Below are 23,360 nucleotides of genomic sequence, written 5' to 3' on the forward strand. Positions count from 1 at the left end.
GCTAGAGAAAAATGAGTTGGTGGGGGATTTATTGACGGTTTTATGTGTGGCAAAAAGTTTGAGCAGGATGAAGTGCTTATGAAAAGGAGCAGGATGAAGTGCTTATGAAAAGGATCCAAGATGAATAGACAAAATCCCTGAGAAGGAAAGAGAGACTGAAATTGAGAAAAGAAAAGAAACACTTCCCTTGCAATAGAGAGGGTAGCTGACAGTGTAGGTAGTAGGTTTCTAGTTGATGTTTCTGTTTTCTCTGTGAAGTAAGTAGCAAGGTTATCTCCTAAAGGTGGGAAGGAATATGGATGGGTTTGAAGAGTGTGGAGAAGATGTGTAGGGGTTACTTTATGGGTTAAATGATTCAAGAAGTGTTTTGGGCAAAGCTGAAGCCTTACATGAGAGATTTTCAATGTGTTTTGCTGGGTAATATTCATCCAGCAGTGATATGTACTCCAGATGTAAACAAAAGGTAGCTAGTTTAATTTTTCTGGGGCTATCATTTTGGCATGCTAGTATAGTGAAGGACTCTGAGACAAAGGGAATTTAGAATATTGGCAAGAGATTCCAGTTGTGGTCTGCCAGGTAGAAACAGGGTAGGAAGAAAAGTGAAGTTAGGAAAAATTCTGATAGAGAGTGAAAAAGTAATGGATTGATGGACTTGAGATTCTAATGTGAACATTATAAAAGTTTAATGGGGATAAATAAGAGAGTGAGTTGAAAGGATGAGAAGTTTGGAGTATTGTGTGAATTTGTATATGAGAACAGATGATAGGATTCAGGGTGGGATCTAGGAGTAGAGAATGCATTGAAGAATGCCTCTAGAGATGAGGTCAGAAAATTTAAAATCAGTGGGCTTTTTTTTTTTTTAACAGTGGGCTTTTGAAGTCTGTTGGTATGATGGTGGGTTTTGAAATGGAGAAAAAAATATAGGCACTGTCTGAGTAATCAGTGAATGAGAGTCATCAGAAATTTGATAGGGGTTCAGCTGAAGGCATAGTTTCAAAAGAATCAGGAAGTTATACGAAAGGGTGGAAGTAGTATGCGTCTCATTTGATTTACTACAATATTCTTACTTAGTCTCCCTGCATCCAGTATTTCTTCCCACCGTGCCCCCTTACACATTCATCAGATTATTCTTTTTTTTAAGAAAAAATGTTTTTATTGATTTCAGAGAAAGAGAGAGAAACATTGATGTGAGAGAGAGAAAACTTTGATTGGCTGCCTCCTGGGGATTGAGCCCACAACCTGACATGTACCCTGATTGGGAATGGAACCGGCAACCTTTCGGTGCCTAGGACCATGCTCAAATGCTCAACCAACTGAGCCACACCGGTCAGGGCTATCAGATCACTCTTAAAAATGACAGGTGATGCCACCCCCTCTCTGTAAAATCTCCAAAAAATACCTTTGCCAAGAAAATAAAATTAAGAGCCCTAACCTGACAATCTTGATGATCCTGCTCATCCTCAGTCTCCTTCCAGCATTGTCATCTCTTCACATAATCTTCATTATAGCCAAATAATAATTAACTCCAGGTTGCAGGCTCGATACCCAGTGTGAGGCATGCAGAAGGCAGCTGATCAGTGATTCTCTCTCATCATTGATGTTTCTATCTCTTTATCTCTTCCTCTCCCTTTCTCTCTGTAATCAATAAAAATGTGTTTTTAAAAAAATAGTAATCTTTTTTAGTAATAATCTTCTTAATGAATGGCACTTACCATTTTCTAATCTTATAAGTATTTGTGTCTTGTCTTCCTAGACCAGTGATGGCGAACCTTTTGAGCTCGGCGTGTCAGCATTTTGAAAAACCCTAACTTAACTCTGGTGCCGTGTCACATATAGAAATTTTTTGATATTTGCAACCATAGTAAAACAAAGACTTATATTTTTGATATTTATTTTATATATTTAAATGCCATTTAACAAAGAAAAATCAACCAAAAAAATGAGTTCACGTGTCACCTTTGACATGCATGTCATAGGTTCGCCATCACTGTCCTAGACTATAAACTCTTTGAAGATCTCTGGCTTTCTTTGAATCTCATATATTTTATACAGAATAGACATGGAATAAATGAATAAACTTTTTTTAAATTTTATTTATTGGGGGTTTTTTTTAGAGTGAGAGAAGGTGAGGAGAGAGAAAGAGAGAGAGAGAGAGAGAGAGAGACGTCAATTTGTTGTTCTACTTATTTATGCATTCATTGGTTGCTTCTTGTATGGGCCCTGACTGGGGATCAAACCTGCAACCTTGGCATATCGGATGGTGCTTGAACCAACTGAGCTACCTGGCCAGGGCTAAGTGAATAAACTTTTAAAGTACCTTGGTGTTCATTATATTTTTTAATTTTTGTCCTATAATTTATTAGTAGGTAGTCATGTTTGTCGATAAGTGAACGTTTAATTTAAAAAGAAACTTTGAACTTTATCATTGAAATCTTTTTAAAACATGAAGGGATTAAGAACTACAAATTGGTAGTCACAAAATAGTCCTGGAGGTGTAAGGTACAGCATAGGGAATATAGTCAATAATATTGTAATAAGTATGGTGCCAGGTGGGTACTTGAAATATCGGATGGATACTTTGTAAAGTATATGATTGTCTAACCATTATACTGTACACCTGAAACTAGTAAAAAATTATATTGAATATAAACTAATTGAAAAATAAAATTTTTAATTGTATGTTTATATCCACAGCCCCATGCAATCATTCGTCATACCATTAGATCTACAAACAGGAATGCCAGAGCTGAACGAACAGCTTCAGAAATAAATTGTATGTGTTTGGTATATATTTTCAGTTGGTGGTTTTGGAGGGTTGAGCTGGGTGTTCTTGTGGTTTTTTTGGAATAATAAAGTCTCAAACCAATTGAGGCTACATACTTTGACATATCAGGATACCTCTAAAATAGAGGTTGCTTTTCTGGTTTATAAAGGAATTCCCTTGGATTTCAATAAAATCGTTTTTCATTTTCTAATTACAAAGGTAATATATGTCTATTGCAGAAAATTTGCAAGAGGAAAAACTAGAAAATCAACATTGCCTACAATCACATCACTCATGCCAACCCACAGATAATATTTTGCTGAATTTTCTTCATGTTTTTCCATGTATATTTTTAGGTGGCTGAATTTATAATATACATAAATTTTTACCTAAGTATTTTCTACATATTAGCCTAGCCTTTATAAACCATTATGTGTGATGGTTGTATCCTGTTCATTGAGTTGATACTTTATAGTTGGACAGTTTTTTATTGTTGGATATTTGGGTTGGTTTTAGTTTTTTTTAAGACAGTTTAACATTAACACTAACGTGAGTCTTTTCTAAAATACATGTTTAAAGGTTGTATTTTTTAAATTGCCCTAGCCAGTTTTCTCATTGGTCAGAGAGTCAGCCTGCAGATTGAAGGGTCTCAGGTTCAATTCCAGTCAAGGGCAAATAACTCGGCTCCAGGTTCAATCCCCAGCCTGAGTTGGGAAGTGTGTGGGAGAAAACTAGTGGATGTGTCTCTTGATGTTTCTCTCTTGCGTCAATGTTTCTCTCTCTGTCTGTCTCCCTCCCTTCCATTCTCTCTAAAAAAATCATGGAAAAATATCCTCACGTGAGGATTAAATAAATAAATAAATAAAAGGAAATTGATTTTTATTCAAGAAATCATTGACAGATAAAAGTTTAGTATCAACAATATTTGTCATTTTATCCATAGTAATTTAGAAAATAGATTTACAAAGAAGTTTTAAGTATGGGTATATTGATTTAAATGCATACTTGTTTCAAAGAGATTTAAAGTAGTTTACAGTAAAAAAAGATTAAATAAAATTACAAACCATAATGGAGGACGAAAGCTTATTAAGTATTTAGGTTAATTAGAATTATTGCAAATGAGCATTTCAAGTCAGTTTTCTTGAACCCAAATATTTCTAGCTTTCTGGATACAGCATCAGAAATATAGGTCAATGAAGAGTTAGAAATATCCTTCCATATCAGTTGTTTCAGTCATATCTATTTATAGTTAAACCAGTAATTCAAGATTTTATCTCTTTGTTAGTCCCAGATTGCTGATGTTCTTGTGCTACCTTCTTATGTAATTCCAAGTGAAATATCTGGACTTCAGATACCAGATAGAAAAGAGCAAAGTTGATGTTCCATTATAAAGCTTTCTCTCTTTTATGCAGTTGTATAGTATTCAATTAATATAGTCTTATGCATCTTTTCTTGTATAACTTTTGGTTTTGTGTTATGTGAAGCAAGGCCTTCTTGATGTTAAGGTTATACAAGAATTTTCCTGCCCTAACTGGTTTGGCTCAGTGGCTAGAGCGTCGGCCTGCAGACTGAAAGGTCCCAGGTTCGATTCCGGTCAAGGTCATGTACCTTGGTTGCGGGCATATCCCCAGTAGGAGGTGTGCAGGCGGCAGCTGGGCCCAGACCTTAATTTTAATTTCTTTTAGTCTTTTAGTCACATTAGATTTTAGAATTTTAAAGTTCTGTGTACCTTATGAATAAGTAATAAACCATCCTTTTCTCTGTTTTAGAATATTTCATATAAAAGAAGTACTCTTAATTCTAAAATCAGTCTGACTAGGCCAAATAAAATACACATTTGTCAAAATACAATATTAAATTCCTGAATACCATTGTAACATTTAACTTGACAAAGTATCATTTGTGGGTTTTTTTAAAATAATTATAAGTAATTTGGGGATCGGTGGTTCATTCCTACCATAAAGTTGTAGCTTAAATTAGTTTCAAAACAGAGTCTGCAGCCTAGAAAACATCTTTAAAGTGTTTTAAAATCTTTTAAAATCCTTTGTCATCTACTCTTAGTTTTTAAAAATCTCTTATACATAAAAAGTGCTATTAATTTTTGGACTCAGACCAAGAATTAATAGGGTAGTTAGGATGATTCCACATTGTTACTTTGTTTTGGTAAGCATAAAGTAAGGGGTACTCTTATGGTTAAAAAAGAGAGAGAGAGAGAGATTTTGTCTTTTCTTCTTTTCTCTCTTCTCTCTTACTTTCCTGTAAAATAGATAGATTTTGTGACTATCTGTTATATATTTTGCAGTTGACAAGTTACAATTTGAACCTCCTTTGAGAAAAGAAACAGAGGCACGGGATGAAATGGTAGGAATTATGACTTTAAAGTATTTTACATACTAAAATTTGAGAAAACTTATAGTTATGTGTACTTTGGCCTTGGAACAAAGTAATGTTCTCTTAAGTATTAACTTTGATAGTGTATTTTACACATTAAAATTCAAAAAAGCCTACATTTAGGTGTATTTTTTCTTAGGGTAAAATGTGTAATATACCATTGTAACCATTTATTTAGACCCTTCTGAGTCTTTCGAGGAACTTGCATGAAGTTATTGAGTACTGTATATGGATTTTGATGCTCAGCTTTAAGCTCTCAGAATTTTTTTTCTTATTCTTTTTGGTTTTTCGTACATTATTGCATTGGCTTACTATTTTTTAATAGTTATCTGTTAATATAGGTTATTTTTAAACCATTGCTCTTATTCTGCAATTACTATTTAGTTAACCCTTTCCTTATCTGAAAGGAAAGAAGTAGTAGATAGAACAAGATATTATTAGAGTCAGCCTCAATATTATCTTAACCTACTTTATATTAATAACAGAATAGTTTCTAGAGTAATTGTCTTCTGTTAATGGACCTCTTCATGTTAATCTTTGGAAGTGGTATTATTACTATATGCAGAGTGGGGCAAAAGTAGATTTACAGTTGTGAGTACACAAAACAGAGTTTATTCTTTTATTATTATTTCTCAATTACTGTATTATTTTCCATACAAACAATTAAACCTACTTTTGCCCCACCCTGCACATTGCTGTATAATAAACTCTCAATGTCTGTACTAGTAGGAAAAAATAATAGCACCAATAAATTAATGATAATATGACATTTAGTTCTCCGTGCTAATGGAGTAGTGATGCAAATGATTCAAAGTTAGGTTTTTCTGTTTTACTTCTGACTAGATGAGCTTATTGGTAAAGAGGACTTGTTACACTTGAAGCTATATATAGTATGTTTATGGACTTTCTTAAGTTTTAGCCAACTGATGAGTCATTGACCTAAATATGTCAAATAACAACTAATCTAGCTAAAGATTAAAAAATTGATTGAAACCAAGATGATTAACAATCATGACACGAAATGATTTTTTGAATCAAATAAAATGATTAGTATCTGTTTTAAGGTAACATTTTAAACACTGTTTTTTACTTTCACAGGGAGTATCATCAGACCCAAACTTTGTACTACAGTGGAATCCTTTTGTTGATGGTGCAAATACCGGAAAGTAAGTTGTTTACTAATGTAAACTTTATTTTACTTGATTATATAAGAGCAATATTGGGAGGGGATGTGATTTATCCTAATAAGCTTTCATTTTCATTCTTCAAAAAGTTGTACTCCCTTCTTGTCATTGTAAAATTTCTGACTTTTTTAAATTACCAAAATGCATTATGTGTAGATTCTTAAGATTTTTGGTTTTTGTACTTTAAATTAGAATATAGTATTTGTAATGTTAATATACTAGTACTGAAAGATGAACCACAAGACATCATGGGGAAAATAATACTATAGTGGAAGTCAAAAAGTCCCAGTTTCATCTCTGCAATGTAGTTACTTCATATTCTAGACCTGTCTTCCCTCAGTAATTGACAGGGATAGCCTAGGTGAGTTGTTTCAAACCTGTTTATGCATTGCAGTACCTAGAGAGCTTTTTGAAATATAGATTCCTGGGCTCCCACATTAGACCTATAATCTAGGGTTGGTAAGCTGGCTTATAATCCACATTTGACCCACTGCCTATTTTTTGTACAGCCCACAAACTAGAATGGTATTTACATATTTTAATGATGGAAAAAATAAAACAGTTATATTTTGTTATACTCTAAAATTATGTGAAGTTTAAATTTCAGTGTCCATAGATGAATGTTTATTGGAACATTACCATGCTCATTTGTTTATTTATTATCTACTAGAGGCCCGGTGCATGAAAATTCATGCACTGGAGGAGGGAGTCCCTCAGCCCAGCATGCCCCCTCTAACAGTCTGGGAGCCCTCAGGGGCGGGAGGCAGCCCAGTGATCAGGGGAAGGCGACGCCCCCATCACACCTATGCTGCTGTCACTGCTGGCAGCACAAACCTTGGCCGGCCCTGGTTACCTGAGCCTCGGGCAGCCCTGGGCGGCTGGGCAGCCGCCATCTGAGGCTTGCCTGCGCCTTGGGTGTCAGCTGCACCTCCTTGTGCCTGCTGCCCGAGTCCCACAGTCCTTTCAGCCCAGCCGGGAGCATGGCAGGTGCGTGGTGCAGCCAGACCTGCCCTTAGCCCCCCAGCCGCCCAGGGCCGGCCCGAGGCACAGGCAAGCCTCGGATGGTGGCTGCGCGCCTGCCCCCTCCCCCCCCTCCCCCCCGGCGGGGCTGAAAGGACTGGGGGACTCCAATGGGGCTGAGGGAACTGGGCGCTGCCATCTTTGTGTTGGTGTGATGGTCTATTTGCATATTCCCTCTTTATTAGATAGGATGGCTGCTTTCATGATACAACAAAAGAGTTAAGTAGTTGTGACCACTTTATAGTTTAGAAAGCCATAGTATTTACTATCTGGCCCTTTACAAAAAAAGTTTGCCAACCCTGTCTGTAGAATACAGTCGTTGGGACTGGATCAATGATTCTCAATCTTTGATGTGCCTGGATGCCCACCTGGAGATCTTGCTAAAATGCAGATTCTGATTCATGGGCTAGAAGGTCCATTTATAAAAGTTTCTAAGTGATGCCAATGTTGCTGATCTGTTTACCCCAGTTAGACCAGCAGAGGACTTGATATGGCCATTTGAACCTATGATTCACTGTGGGTTTCAACTCTAGGATTCTGGCTCTGTGTTTTCCTACTAAGTTTAATTTAGTTTTTATTATATATTAAATGTTGCCAAGCATAACTATAAAGTAAAAAAGCCTTTTATTCAGTGTATAAAAATCTCTATTTTTTCGTTATACTAATACAGTTTGACAGAATGAGATCTTAGGTTTTCTTACAGATTTCTAAAATACTTTGTACCATGATCTAATTGTCTTTTCTATCCCCTAATGCACATTTAATAGTGTATCTATGTTATGATAATTTATCACCATCTAAATTGCATTTTTCTTTTCATATTAGATCAACCTCAAAACGGGCAATACCACCTCCCCTTCCTCCTAAGGTGAGCTGTTGGTAGATTTTAAATAATAAATCCTTGTTTAAATAAGAAAGTAATTAAAATTTTTAAATAATGTTATTAAATTTGTTCAGAATTCTTTTAAATATATTTTAGATGCAGTTTTGTTTGAGAGGTGTTATGGAGATATAAAGTATATATTAAAGATTTCATAAGAAATATAAGATTTTAATAGCTATTAGAAAAAGGCAAAAATAGGTTATTACTCATTTGAAAAAATACTTGGCTGCATGGAGAGGAATCATTATTTACATTCCTGCTTTATTACTGCAATTTGACATTTCAGTAGAGTCGTACTTCATTAAGTCATTTTCTTGCTGTTTCTAGATATTAAATATTTTATGCCTTATTTACATAATTTTATTATTAAAATTTTATCAACTTTAGGCTATGGTTGATTAAAAATCACATGGCAAATTTATGGCTATGTTGAGACAGTAACTCAACTCTTGCTTACTTTGCTTATTATTTAGCAAAGTGAATTGAACTCTAAGAAAGAAAAATAGGCATGTCCTCCTCCCCCTAAAGTCTTTGATACATAATGATAATGAAGTGTTACTGTTTTATATTCAAATTTATTAAAGTACTTTTGTATCTTATTAACACTAGCCAAGAATAAACAGTTACCCTGAAGACAACCTCCTAGATGAAGAAAAATCATCAACTATAAAACGTTGCCCTGATTCAGAGAACAGAGCTCCCCAAGTTCTCAGAAGACAGAGTAGCCCAAGTTGTGTTCCTGTAGCTGAGACTTCCTCTATTGGTATGGCTAGCAGTATTGGCAGCCCTGGAGTACATACAGCTAGATATTTTGATCTGGGCAAATAAATGAAAGTGAAAATTGAAAGGAAAGCCATTTTGATCATGTTTTAAAGAATGTCTTTTTTTCTTTAATCAGTTTTATTAGTCTTTAAATCTTTGTGAAATTTCTTTAAAATTCCACATGGATGAGCTATACATAGATTCAGTCCAACTCAACCCTAATTTGATTCCTCACTAAATATTGCAGGATTTAGAAAAATGAATGGATGTTCTCCCATCCAGAAGTTCAGGATCTATAGTAGAAGTTATACCTATGTACACATAACATTAGACAAGACAGTTTGTATAAGTGTCTTCTACAATAATTAACTATATGTAATAGAGGACGAGAGATATCTGAGAGAGATAAGGATAGGGGAGAAGAAATGGGCCCTTGCAAAGTATTTAAGGGCTTGGGGAGCCTTCAGTAGGTGGAGCCAGTGCTGGCAGGCATTCTTGGAGAACAAGAAAGAATGAACAAATGCATTGAAGCAGGAAAATTTGAATGTGTTGGAAATACAGTCTAATATGATAGAAGTGTGAGTTTTTAAAGGGTATGTACTGGGAGATTGGACCAAAAAGATAGAATGAAGTTCAGTTATGAAAGGCCTTGAATATCAGTATCAATTGGTCAGATTTCATTTTTCTCACATGAAAAGACATTTGTTGTTTTCATGCATATAGATCACTGCTAAAGATGCTATGCTACCTGTATAGAATCCAGAGAAAGGTACGAAAGATACCTTAACTTGTCTGGTGGAGAATATTTCCCAATAAAGGACTACCCAATATTATGCTAAGTGAAATAAATCGGAGAAAGACAAATACCATATAATTTCGCTTATGTATGTAATCTAAAGTAAAAAACAACAACAAATGAACAAACAAAAACAGGTTCATTGATATAGAGAGCAGACTGATGGTTGCCAGAGGAGAGGAGTGATTTGGAAGGCTGGATGAAAAAGGCGAAGGGATGAAGAAGTACAAATTGCTGGTTATGAAATAGTCACAGGAATATAAAATACAGCATAGAGAATATTGTCAGTAATACTATAATATCCAAGTATGGTGCCAAGTGGGTACTTGAGATATGGGGGAGAGGGTCGATCACTTTGTAAAGTATATACTTGTTTAACCACTATGCTGTACACCTGAATGTAGACTGTAAAACTGAAAAACAAGTAGTGGGGGAAAGGGAAAGTTGTTTTTCAAGGAAAGTACTTACTTGTATGGTTCTTCAACTTTTAAACATGATTCTCTTTAGGAAATGGTGATGGTATTTCAAAACTGATTAGCGAAAATACAGAAGGATCAGCACAAGCACCACAACTCCCACGAAAAAAGGACAAGCGAGAGTTCCCTGTAGGTATAACAGGCACTTGGTTATTAGTTGTAACTAATGCTGTATTTATCATATAAGGGGCATAGTCTATTAAATTTAAGAATTTAAATAACTAAATTTCAAAATGTATAAAGTTTTTTTAAGGCTTGAAAAAAGGCTTAAGAGGTCTTACAGTATTAATGATTTTTTTTTTTTACCACAGAAACCAGTCATCAATGGCCTCCCACCCACCCCAAAAGTGCTGGTAAGGAATATTTTTATGTGAATTACTTACCACTTTTTATCTCTTTAGAAGCAGCAGCAGATTGTTTATCAAGCCATTGAATGGAAAGGTTTATAAAATACAAAGGCATTAAATGTATTTGGGTATACCATATACCCTAATTTGAGTGAGTTCCATAGAACTTGTAGAGTTTCACTTTTTTATAAATATGGGCAGTTGGGTTCTCAGATTAGCCTACAAAGGCCAATTTAATTCTAATGTGATGATATTAGTGGTACTGTGTCCTCTTCATTATATGGGTTAAATATTTTTCTACATATGAAGCTATTTTCACGTTGAACTGTGCACAACTAAAAAAAACAGGGACACTTTTGTTAATGCTTGTTCTTGGGTCTTTCAGTAGAACCTATCATATGAATAGGATGCTTTATAAATTGTACTTTTTTATTTAGTAAAAGTCTAACATATAGTATAAATATTAGTCTATTAAAGAGTTATAGCACAATTATAACCAAGGTAAGCGTTACTCAGTAAAATCATCCATTGTTTCACATTATTAAATGTTAGTCCTAAAAATAAGCAGTGACTTAAAATTCCTAGGATATCATTAACATGAGTAGATGTTTTGATAAATTTGATATTTTTGCCCTAAAATATGGATTACACAGGAAAGATTATGAGACCCTGTTGGTAGAAGGGGTTAAATAATAGAAATGTGAATTTTGTTTTGTAATGAAGCTATAAGTGTATGTAAATAAGAGTCAGTTTAACATTTCATAATAATCTTAGCCATTTTCTAAGAATATACAAAATTATTTAATCAAAGAAGTCAACATTTTTTTTTCTTTATAAATAAGATGGGAGCATGTTTTTCCAAAGTTTTTGATGGCTGCCCTTTGAAAATTAATTGTGCAACATCCTGGATACATCCAGATACAAAAGGTAAAATTTCTGAACTTTTATGTACATCTCCAATAAAATACTTGTTATGGGAAAGGACCTTTATGATCAGTGAACTGAGGTTGTTACTTTAAAATATGACTTAGAGCCTAGGTGGTTTAGCTCAGTGGATAGAGCAGCAAACTAGAAGAGTTCCTGGTTCGATTTTGGTCAAGGACACAAACCTTGATTGCAGGCTCCATCCCAGCCCTGGTTGGGGTGCGTGTGGGAGGCAACCAATCGATGTGTCTCTCTTTCACATCGATGTTTCTCTCTCTGAGTCTCTTCCCCTCCCTTCCACTCTCTCTAAAGATCAATGGAAAAATATCCTCGGGTAAGGATTAACAACAACAAAAAATATGACTTAGATATTAAATAGTGTAGGTACCTGCAACACTTAAGTAGGTTAATAGACTTTTTTATTTAAAGCATTAGAATGTAAGAGTATACATACAGGAACTGATCCAGCCTACATGGCTCAGTGGTTGAGCATTGACCTATGAACCAGGAGGTCATGGTTTGATTCCCGGTCAGGACACATGCCCAAGTTGTGGGCTCAATCCCCAGTGTGGGGCGTGCAGGAGGCAGCCAATTAATGATTTCTTTCATCATTGTTTCTCTCTCTCCCTATCCCTTCCTCTCTGAAATCAATTTATTTATATACTAGAGGCCCAATGCACGAAGATTCATGCAAGAATAGGCCTTCCTTCCCCTGGCTGCTGGCACTGGTTTCCCTCCAGCACCCAGGACCCAGGCCTTCGCTCTGGCTGCTATCTCCCACCTTCGCTCCGGGCCGGCCACCACCATCTTTGTCGTGTTAATTTGCATATTCCCTCCTTATTGGCTGCAGGCGCCTCCATCTTTGTCACGAAGTGATGGTCAATTTGCATATTCTGTCTTTATTAGCCAGGACTAGAGGCCCATTGCAGGAGGATTCCTGCAAGAATAGGGCTTCGCTCCCGTCTCTGCACCTCCTAACACCCCCCCCCCCGTCTCTGCGGCTCCTACCCCGCCCGTCTCCACTACCTTGGCTCTGTTAGTTGGCTTCCTTCTACGGTGTCTTCAGTCTTCGCTCCCAGCTGGTATATGCAAATTAGCCACCATCTTTGTTGACGGTTAATTTGCATATCGCGCTGATTAGCCGATGTGAGGCGTAGCGAAGGTACGGTTAATTACCGTGTTTGTCTATTATTAGATAGGATTATATAAAGTATACAGGAACTGTTCCTGATTAAAGGAGACCAAAGAGACATCACAACTGATTACACTCATACTTTGGGATTTTCTTTTATGTAAAAAGACAATGCTTGGACAGCTGATAATCTCAATATTATTTCACTGTTAATTTTCTGATTTTGATCATTGTTCTGTGATTATATAAGAAGTTGTTCTTTTTCTTTAAGAAGTGCATACCGAAATACTTAGGAGCAAAAGGGCATTAGGCTTGTAACTTATCTGAAGCAAAAAAAAAAAAAAAAAAAAAAAAAAAAAAAAAAAAAAAAGTTCAGCAAAAAATGTGTTTATGGAAAGAGAAAGAAGGATAAAGCCAAAGTAGTAAATGTTAACAGATGTGGGATCTTGTGTGAAGGACATTCAGGAATTCTTTGTACTATTACAACTTTTCTGCAAGTGTGAAATACTGACAAATTTTATTTTTAAAAATTTAGACTACATTTTTAAAGTGAGAAAGCATAATATATAGAGGCAAAAATTTGGAATCAAACAGATCTGGATTTGAATCCCTGTTTTGTCATTACTGTGTGACTTGGGAAAGATACTTTGGTTCTCAGTATGATCATTTATAACAGCTGTTACTATAACTCACCTTGTTGCAAGGAAGCAGAGCCTACCTGGGTGTCTGGTAATTAGCAAACAGAAATTAGGTAGTAGAGGGTGTTTAGGAAATGTTTGTTTCTATTTCAACACAGTAATAAAACAGGTCATATCATATAATTATCTGCTTTAAATATCATTATTACAAAATATAACAAAGTATTTTTAACAGTAAGGAAATTTATTTTTTTGTGTATGTGTTTATAAATTTAAATTTTGATATAATTTCAAACTTACAGAAAAATTAGAAAAATAGTGCAAGAAACTCAGAATCATTGGTTGTTTCTATTTTGCCCATTTGTTTTACTATACCCTATATGTGCGTTTTTTTTCTGAATCACTTGAGAATGACTTGAAAACATAATGCTCTCTTCCCCTTAAATTGCCCTTATATTTCTTAGGAACAAGAATCATCTTTTAACATAACCACAATACAATTATAAAGATCAGGAAATTTATCAGTGATATAATACTATTTTTTAATCCATAATGCATATTTAAATTTTATTAATTACCCCAATAATATCTTTTATCATTTCTGCCCTTTCCCCACCCCCCATTCAAAATTCAAGGTCACCTGTGACAGTTAGCTATCATGTCTCTTTAGTCTATGTTATTAGTCCAGAACAGTTTATCAACCTTTCCATCTCTCTCTTGATCTTGACATTTTTGAAGCTACTTAGTTTGTAGAATGTCCTTTAATTTGGGTGAGTCTTCATGCTTAGATCAGGTTATGCATTTTTGGCAGGAATATCACAGAAGTGTTATTGTGCTCATCTCAGTGCATATAGCAGGAGGCACATATCAGCTCAACAAATACTAGTGACATTAACATTGACCAGTTGTTTTAGGCAATGTTCACTAGCTAGATTCTCTATGGTCAAATTACTGTTTTTTCCTTTCTAATAAAGAAGTACTTATTTTCCCAACTAATTGACAATAAGTGTGGAGATACATTAAAACTATATAAATATCCTCTTGCTCATCAGACTTTTCACCAACTAGTTTTAGCATCCATTGGTGACAATCCATTGATATCTATTGACACAGTAATTTTCCCTTCTTTACCATTCATTCAAGTATTTTTACCAATTTGAATGTATGAATTCTTTTTTTTATTCAGTAAGGTATGATCTATCACTTTTAATATTTATTGTAGCCCTTAAATTGTCAGAATTTTTGAGCAGTGGGAGCTCCTGTGTTCTTTTGTTTGATATGTCTCATCATTTTTTGAGCACTTCCTTACTTTCTGAAACAGCAAGATTTCTAAACTAATCTTACACTTTCCTTGCCCAGGATTAGAATCCTTGTTTTTAAAGTTGAAAATAATATTTAGAAACCACGGTTTGTATACTGGGTATGCTCATGATTTCTGATGTGTCATTATTTATAATTTCTATTTAATTTGTAGTTTCCTTGTTCAAAGAGTATTTGAGATGTCTGGTAAAAAATATATAGCTAATAATAAAAAAAGCTTAAGATACAAAAATTATTATGTTGAAAAAAGGATGTATAGATAAAGCCAGAGTGAGTTAGTAATAGTGCATATATCTGCTTTTAAAAATAAGAATAGAATTGGAGAAAGTTAAAGAAGGTGGCATGGATTTAAAAAAATAATTTTTCTTTGCATGGATGTGTGGCTGTCTGACTCTTAGTACCATTAAAAAAATAGAGACATTATTTTAATGAGTGATTTCAGAAACTGATAGTAAATTCTGGTGGTTTATCTCAACTATTTTAGATCAGTACATTATTTTTGGAACTGAAGACGGTATTTACACATTGAATCTCAATGAGCTACATGAGGCAACAATGGAACAGGTAATTCAGGAGTTTTAACTCAAGAAGAGTTGAGTAAATTGAGCAAAAGAAATATCTTAATTTCAAATCAATTTATATGGGCCTCAGTTTTAATTTTTATGATTTAAATATTTAAAGAAGTGAAATTATACATACACATACACACACACACACACACACACACACAAACACACACATACTAGAGGCCTGGTGCATGAAATTCGTGCACTGGGGGGGGGGGGCCCTCAGCCCAACCTGCAATCTGGGACCCCTCAGGGCCCGGGGGTGTCCAACTGCTGGTTTAGGCCCGATCCCTGTGGACCGGCAGTTGGACATCCCTCTCACAATCCAGGATTGCTGGCTCCAAAGCGCTCACCTGCCTGCCTGCCTGATAGCCCCTAACTGCTTCTGCCTGCCAGCCTGATCACCCCCTAACCACCCCCCCGCCAGCCTGATCGACACCTAACTGCTCCCCTGCTGGCCCAATCGTCCCAAACTGCCCTCCCCTGCCAGCTCGGTCGCCCCTATCTGCCCTCCCCTGCTGGCTCGGTCGCCCCTATCTGCCCTCCCCTGCCGGCCTGGTAACCCTTAACTGCCCTCCCCTGCAGGCCTGGTCCCCCCAACTGCCCTCCCCTGCAGGCCTGGACCCCCCAACTGCCCTCTCCTGCTGGCCGGTCGCCCCCAACTGCCCTCCCCTCCTGGTCCAGTCGCCCCAACTGCCCTCCCCTGCCGACCTGGTTGCCCCTAACTGCCCTCCCCTGCCAGCCCGTTCGCCCCTAACTGCCCTTCCCTGCAGGCCCAGTTGCCCCCAACTGCCCTCCCCTGCCAACCTGGTCGCCCCTAACTGCCCTCCCCTGCTAGCCTGGTGGCCCACAACAGCCCTCCCCTGCCAGCCATCTTGACCATATGGGGGCGGCCATCTTTTGACCACATGGGGGTGGCCATCTTTGTGTGATGGTGTGATGGTCAATTTGCATATTAGGCTTTTATCATATATAGCTTATAAAGGTTTTTTCTGTATGGTTTTAGTAATTTACTGAAATGTAGAAAATAGTTATTTTTATGCTATTTCAGACTGTTGGAATTTGGAGGTTAAGAGGTAAGAAGATGAAAATTGGAGAGTTTTAACTATCTTTTCTCTCTCTTTTTTTTTTTATATAGTTATTTCCAAGGAAATGTACTTGGCTCTATGTCATCAATAATACTTTAATGTCATTATCAGGTATGTATATGATAACCATAATGTAAAAAATAAATCATAGACAAGCAGAGAAATATAATTTTAATATACATTATTTTAAAATGTTATTTGTTATTCTGTGTATAATCTAGTATAGTACCTTTAAGACCTGCAAATGTTTTTTTACCAACTTAGAATGGGAAGAAACTTGGAGAAGGGACCCTATCTTCCATTAAGGTAGTACTTCCCAAATCTTCCCAGGATCTCAGCATCAGAGAAATAGCACAGTGATTGTCACCTGAGGCCATGCCCTTCCACCCATCCACCTCCACTGTCACTATTATTCCTGCCTTCTGTTGAGAATTAACAGTTGAAGGGAAAGAATCAGAGATGCTTTCTTCTCTGTTATCTTGAGCAAGTCTCTCTCAGGTTTAGTTTTCTTAATTGTAAATGAGAATGATGGTCATGGTGGTAACAGTAACAGCCTCAGGTTGCTGTGAGGATTGGATGAGATAATACCCAGAGTGCTTGATAAACTGAAGACTTCAACAGATGTTTCCTGGTAGAATTCATGTTATTCTGGGCCACATATTAATTATCTTAGACCGATGCTTTAAAGTCTTATAGACAAGTGGGTTCCAGAGCAACCTATTCCAATTTTGTTTTTGTGTTTTCCTTTTTTTGTTGGTTGTTGGGTACAGGTTCATGGGTGGTATTTTAGGCTTTTTTTTTCCATTCTTACCTACAAAAACCTATTTTCTTTTACATTTAGATTTAATAGGCTACCTAGAGATTTGCTGCTTGCTTTTATTTTGATAGTAGAGTACAAGATAATTATTTCTCTGTTCCTTAATTAATCCTAATACTATTAACTATTAAAATAGCACTCACCCCTTTCTCTGCTTTGAATAATTAAATAATTTTAGTATTTAAAAATTTTTAAAAATTCTTTTTGTTTGATACTCTCTTGTGCTGTGTATCAGTGGATCATGTGAGGGTTCTATCCCTGCTCTATTTACTGTACTGTCAGATATATCCATATTAAGTGTACCTTCCAGCTACTTTTGCTTAAAGCATCAGTGCTGATATACATTCTTGTTGATAGGTAGAGCATTATGAACTGTGGCCTAATTTAAGAAATGTTATTTTCATAATTTTAAGTGTGGATGTGTAACTTAAATTCTTCCACTAACCATCACCTAATTAGAAATTGAGTTTATATATGTAAGCTAATGACAGTATTTACGAAGAGCATATTACTTGATTGTGCATAAATAGCTTGTAAGAAGTGGGGTCCTCGAAAGAGTATTTAATCTCTGATTTAAATTATGTTTCCCCAAAATTTTATATTCTTTTGTTTAACAAAATAATTAATTTATAATGATGATGATGAAAATAAACTTAAACACAATTGCTTCAGTTAATTTACAATTTTGAATTATATACATATAAGATCACTTTCCTCTAATACTTCTTTTATATCTACTCATGCCTGTCTTGGAAATAAGCTTAAAAACCACACAGATACATTTTATATATTTATAAAATGACTAAGGAAAATAGGGGAAGGTTATCCTATAAATTAGTTCTTTCCGTGTTCTAGTTGAAATGACCCATAAAACAGAATGAATTAATAGGAGAGAATATTGTTCTGCTTAATGGTCTGCGTTTATATGGATGTGCATACATACATGTACTTGTGTGTTTAGCTGCCTAGCTAGTTACATAGTATATAGGGATAATGGAGAAAAGAAGGGTGGTGCAATGTTAGGCAGAATGTTTGTATTCTAAAAAACTACAGAGAATTTTGTTGAGAATAGCGTACACACTCTCCACACACACATATGTACATACATAGAGGGTGGGGCAAAAGTAGGTTTACAGTTGTTAGTATGAGAAATATAATGATTAATAACTAATAATTAGTAATAAGAAATTACTTTACATACAGCTGTAAACCTTTTGCCTCACCCTGTGTGTGTATGTATATATAAAGTTTTCTAATGTTAAAATGATAAATACTGTTTTATGTTCTTATAATACCACTGGGCCTCTAGTAATATATATATATATATATATATATATATATATATATATATATATCACTGTTATCCTTGTTTTATGGCATATAATATTAGTTTGCTTTACTTGTCTCAGTATTTCAATCTCTTATAAAGATGTCATTCACAGTCAGTTTTAATCCCAGGTGTTTTGATAAATTATTAATAAATAGCTCTATCCCAGAAAATAATGTAACATACTTTTATAGAATTTTCCATGTTATACTAAAATAATCTAATGCACATCATTGTAACTCAATCCATTGTACAAAGATGTTCAGCAATGTTCTTTCTATGTTGACTTCATTAAGGATTATGTATATTCTACCCAGGTCACCTACTAGTCAGAATATTCCTAATTTGTGTATTAAGAAACACAATTGCCTACTTTCTTAAAACTAACTTTACCTATTATCTTTCAAAATAGTATTAACTGTGTTTTTTATTTGTTTGTTTGTATGTGTTTTTCTATATTGGTTGGCTTTTTGAACATTTCTGGACTCCTCATTTTAGAAGGTAATTATGTTTTTGTGGTTTTTTTGCTTGAAAATTACATTTTTTCTTCTGTAAATAATTCTAATAAAAATAACATATTTCTCTTTTATAGGAAAAAGCTTTCAGCTCTACTCTCATAATCTTATAGCTTTGTTTGAACAAGCCAAAAAACTAGGATTAGCTGCTCATATTCAAACTCATAGGTTTCCAGACCGCATACTACCAAGGTACAAAATATTTTTATTATCCTGGGAGAGAAGGAAATTGGTGTTTATTTTTAAAACAGCCATTATTCTTTGCCCACTGAAAAACGTTTTGTCTTGATTTTAAAAGATCTGTATTTTCATGAGAATTCCCCTATGGAAGTATTTTTAGTGCATCTTATTTTATTTTAAAATTTCATCACAGTTTACTTTTAATATTATTTTGTTTTGGTTTTAGGAATATAGCATAGTGGTTAAACAATCATGTATTTTATAAAGTGTTCCCCCTGATATTTTCACTACTCACCTGGCACCATATATAGCTATCTTAATATCATTGAATATATTCCCTATGCTATACTTTACATTCCCATGACTATTTTGTAACTACCAATTTGAACTTCTTAATCCCTTCACATCTTTTACCAAGTCCCCCAACCCCCAGTTCACTCTGGCAACTGCCAGTCCACTCTCTGTGTCTATGAGTCTGTTTCTATAGAAGTTTTATAATACAGATTCCCAGGCCCTGCCTCAGTCCTATAAAATCATACTTTAGGGTCAGAGTCCAAGACAGTTTTATTTAAAGCTCCTTGACGGTTCTGTTGCAACTGATTCACAGACCACTGTTTGGAAGCCATTACAATAGAGTACATTTATATTGTCTTATGTTTTCAGAAAATTTGCTTTAACTACAAAGATTCCTGATACAAAAGGCTGCCACAAATGTTGCATAGGTGAGTAAATGCTATTTCTCAAACTGATGATTAGACTTGTAATATCAAATTATGCTGAAGAGACTTATCTGAAAAGACTTATAATATCAAATAGGAAGGAAGATAGGCTTTATATTTGTTTTTATAAGGAATTAAGGGGCCAGTGAAGCACAAGAATGTATAGTGGGACATGGGATAAAAATGCTTTGGAGATAGTAGTCCTAATGCTTTCTCAGAGCATAGTGTGCCTAGAATTTTCTAACCTTAGTCCCTGAGGCTGTATCTCTGCTACTGTCCTACTTTCATTTACTTAACACTTCTATTTAACAGTTATTGCTTAGTGCTTTATGAACATTATTATTGCTGGAGTTAAGCCAACCAAGAATCAGAGAAAACAGTCCATACATGAATACCCTCATTTCTATTCCAATTGCAAATTTGGGAGCTTCCTAAAATTACCTTCATGTTAAAAAATTCTCTTGAAGGACTCACTGAAAGTGGTTTTATACTCATGGTTATGGTTTCTTACAGGGAAAGGATATGAATTAAAATCAGCCAAGGGAAGAAGTGTATGGGACAGAGTCTAGGAAAAGTATTAAATGTAGAGCTTCTGTTGACCCCTCCCTAAGGAGTTATGGATAGCATTACTTTTCTGACAATGATGCGTGGCAGTACACAGCATTTCCAACCAGGGAAGCTTACTCAAACCTCAACACATAGGCATGATTGATTGCCCCCAGGGCTGATCTCAGTATCCAGCCCCTCTGGAGGTCGGTCAACTGATACTGCATGACCCAAAGCCCCTATCTTAACTCACATTGTTGTCTTTCTGGAATGACCAGTTCCCCTTTAGACTTTCCAGTGTTGCCAGCCCCCACTCTAAATCATATTGTCAGACTATCCAGTGACCCAAGGGCCCAGGCAAACTAAGATACTCCTATCAGTTATGACATTCCTAAGGCTTAGAGAGTACCTCCCAGAAGGGACAACAGAATGCAGACCTCGTTTGATAAGGTTAAATTCTGTACTGTATACTTATTTTACTTAACCCTAACACCACTCTGTGATACTTGCTATGTTACTAGTAACAGAACCTGGGATCAGACCCAGTCCATGACTTCAGATCCTGAGCTCCTAACTTCCTGTTTATTCTTTTTGTTAAATTATACACATTGATCTTCATGCTACATGGTTCCAAGCATACTCTCTAGTTGAAAGCAAATTTCATGCGCGTTTTTCTAGAGGAGAATCAGGTTCATATCTATTATCAGATCATGACTCAAGAAAGGTCTAGATGCTTACAACCTAAGATATAAACTCATAAATATAGGGTATCCCCCAAAAAATGTATACACACTTTGAATGATTATAAAGTCAATTTATTAACATACAGTTCATTTTCAAAAGTTAAAAGAATCCACAGAAATGAATAATTTTTTTTCAATGCCTGTTTTCAAACTGATGACCATTCTGTCCAGGCACTGCTGATAACACGAAGCAATGGAATTACAAACATCAAGAATCATTTCGTTCGGTCTTTGTGCGCCCTTAATTCGTCAGCTGTTGCTGGTTTTGTACCGTGAACTTTATCTTTTATTTATCCCCACAAAAAAGTCTAGTGGATAAATTTTCTTTGTTCAAAGCTTAGTCTGGCTTCACCCATTATTTCAAATCAGTTAAACCTGAAGTGAAAGGAGTGAAAATTAAGTGAGCGAACAGCTGTTAAAGTGTGTATACATTTTTTGGGGGGGGTTATGTATGTCCCAAAAAATGTATACATACTTTGAGTAATTATAAAGGCAGTGTTTGTCCTTCAACTGCATTTTCAAATTTCCAGTAGCATTTTTGGATGAATTTCCTTTGTTCAAAGCTTAGTCTGGCTGAAAAGAAAGAAACATCCATTGAGATACCAGCTGTTAAAGTGTGTGTCCATGTTTTGGGGACACCAGTACATTAAGATAGAGCTTATTGCAAATAACTACTTTTATAATCATTATTGATGGGTGTCAAATTGCAGAGAAGGAAGGACCAATAAGTTTTTATAGATTTGAGTCAAGGAAGTTACATCTCTAGCAAGATGTAAAACAGTTATTTTCACCTTGTTTTAACTCAGCTGTAAACTATACCAAAAATGAAATCATAGATTTCAGTTGCCTCCTAGACCTTGTCCGGATTCTCTCTTTCGGTCAATTTACTTAAGCGGCTCTTCAGCTTGCATACTAGTTTAGGTGTTTTAGTGCTTAAAATACTGTTCTTGTAAAAAAGTTCCTCTGCTTAATAATGCACTATATTAAAAATGTTTAGAAATCAATGTATATAATTTTAAAATAAAGAGGTAATATGGGGGGCAATGGGGGAATAAGGACACATATGTAATACCTTAATCAATAAAAAAAATTTAAAAATAAAATAAAGAGGTAAAAAACTGAAAAGGAAAGGGTAGCAACCCTTCCCCCCCCCAAAATACATCTTTGTACTCATTCTTATTATCCTAGTGAACAGAAACAATAATCCTTTATCAGCTAAATAATTGCTTCAAATTGTTCTTCCATCCACTGAAGGCCACGTTTCCTAGTTTTTTCCCCATGTATATTAGCATTGCCTTTATAAAGAAAGATGAGTTAGCTTTTAGGTGAGTCTAGCTTTTAGCTAAACTAATGATTTTTTTAAAATACCTTTTTTTCATTTATAGTTAATATTCAGTATTATTTTGTATTATTTTCAGGTGTATAGCATAGGGTTAGACATAACCAGTTATGTTTTCATAGAAAGGTATTCAGTGTTTTAGGTATGTCTGTTTTGCTTCCTTCCAGTCAGAAACCCTTACACAGGACATAAATACCTCTGTGGAGCTTTACAGTCTGGAATTGTTTTACTTCAGTGGTATGAGCCAATGCAGAAATTCATGTTGATAAAGGTATATATTACTTTGTTTACATTTTTCTTCTTCAGAAAACACTAGTGTGCAACTGAACTTAAAATTTTAAGATTCCATTATTACTGTGTAGAATGGGCATGTTTATAGTTATTTATAGATAGGTCTTTACCTCCTGTCAATGAGCTAGGACATTTTTCTCTGTTCCTTATTCTCTCTACATGAAAATGTGGCTGTATTTAAGGAAGAACCTGCCTTCAATGTTTTTAGGTCAGATTGTCAAGCATGGAGATATCAAGTGTGTTTTAAATGAAGGCATGCCAATTTATCGTAGACCATATGAAAAGGGTCGCCTAATCATCGAATTTAAGGTAAGCTATAAAGTACTTTAGGAATATTTGAGTGGTTACTTACTAAAATCTGATATCAGTTACATCTTCTGAATGTCAAAGAAACATCACATTTCTATTCTCCCTTATCCAGAAAGAAATACATTTATCTAATACTTCTGTCAGGTTGGGATTGGGTTTGTTTACATCATCATTTGGCTACTTAAAACTTGGTGAAGGGAGAGGTTACAAGACTATAACTGGGATCTTAAAGTTCAGCAGAAGGACTTAAAATAACTTGTGGATTTTTAGCAAAAGACAGTGG

The 23,360-nt window shown here is 35.3% G+C and overlaps 1 protein-coding gene across 9 annotated transcripts in view; it reads left to right on the forward strand.

The window, feature by feature from the left end:
- The window catches only part of MAP4K5 (mitogen-activated protein kinase kinase kinase kinase 5), a 105,006-nt gene that overhangs the window by 65,310 nt on the left and 16,336 nt on the right, over positions 1 to 23,360 (forward strand). For all 9 annotated transcript variants that reach the window (XR_002832027.1, XM_006100239.3, XM_023763840.1 and 6 more), the window contains 14 exons: positions 2,695 to 2,773; positions 5,067 to 5,125; positions 6,254 to 6,321; positions 8,185 to 8,227; positions 8,852 to 9,005; positions 10,308 to 10,405; positions 10,588 to 10,629; positions 11,466 to 11,550; positions 15,122 to 15,201; positions 16,342 to 16,402; positions 18,934 to 18,936; positions 19,028 to 19,142; positions 19,794 to 19,852; positions 22,645 to 22,748. Coding sequence is in view for 8 of the 9 variants with exons in the window: in XM_006100239.3 (XP_006100301.1) it covers positions 2,695 to 2,773; positions 5,067 to 5,125; positions 6,254 to 6,321; positions 8,185 to 8,227; positions 8,852 to 9,005; positions 10,308 to 10,405; positions 10,588 to 10,629; positions 11,466 to 11,550; positions 15,122 to 15,201; positions 16,342 to 16,402; positions 18,934 to 18,936; positions 19,028 to 19,142; positions 19,794 to 19,852; positions 22,645 to 22,748 (1,050 nt within the window). In the remaining variant the exon portion in view is untranslated. The remainder of the gene's footprint in view (positions 1 to 2,694; positions 2,774 to 5,066; positions 5,126 to 6,253; positions 6,322 to 8,184; positions 8,228 to 8,851; positions 9,006 to 10,307; positions 10,406 to 10,587; positions 10,630 to 11,465; positions 11,551 to 15,121; positions 15,202 to 16,341; positions 16,403 to 18,933; positions 18,937 to 19,027; positions 19,143 to 19,793; positions 19,853 to 22,644; positions 22,749 to 23,360) is intronic.

This window comes from Myotis lucifugus, unplaced genomic scaffold, assembly GCF_000147115.1.
Source record: "Myotis lucifugus unplaced genomic scaffold, Myoluc2.0 scaffold_304, whole genome shotgun sequence".
Lineage (NCBI taxonomy): Eukaryota > Metazoa > Chordata > Mammalia > Chiroptera > Vespertilionidae > Myotis > Myotis lucifugus.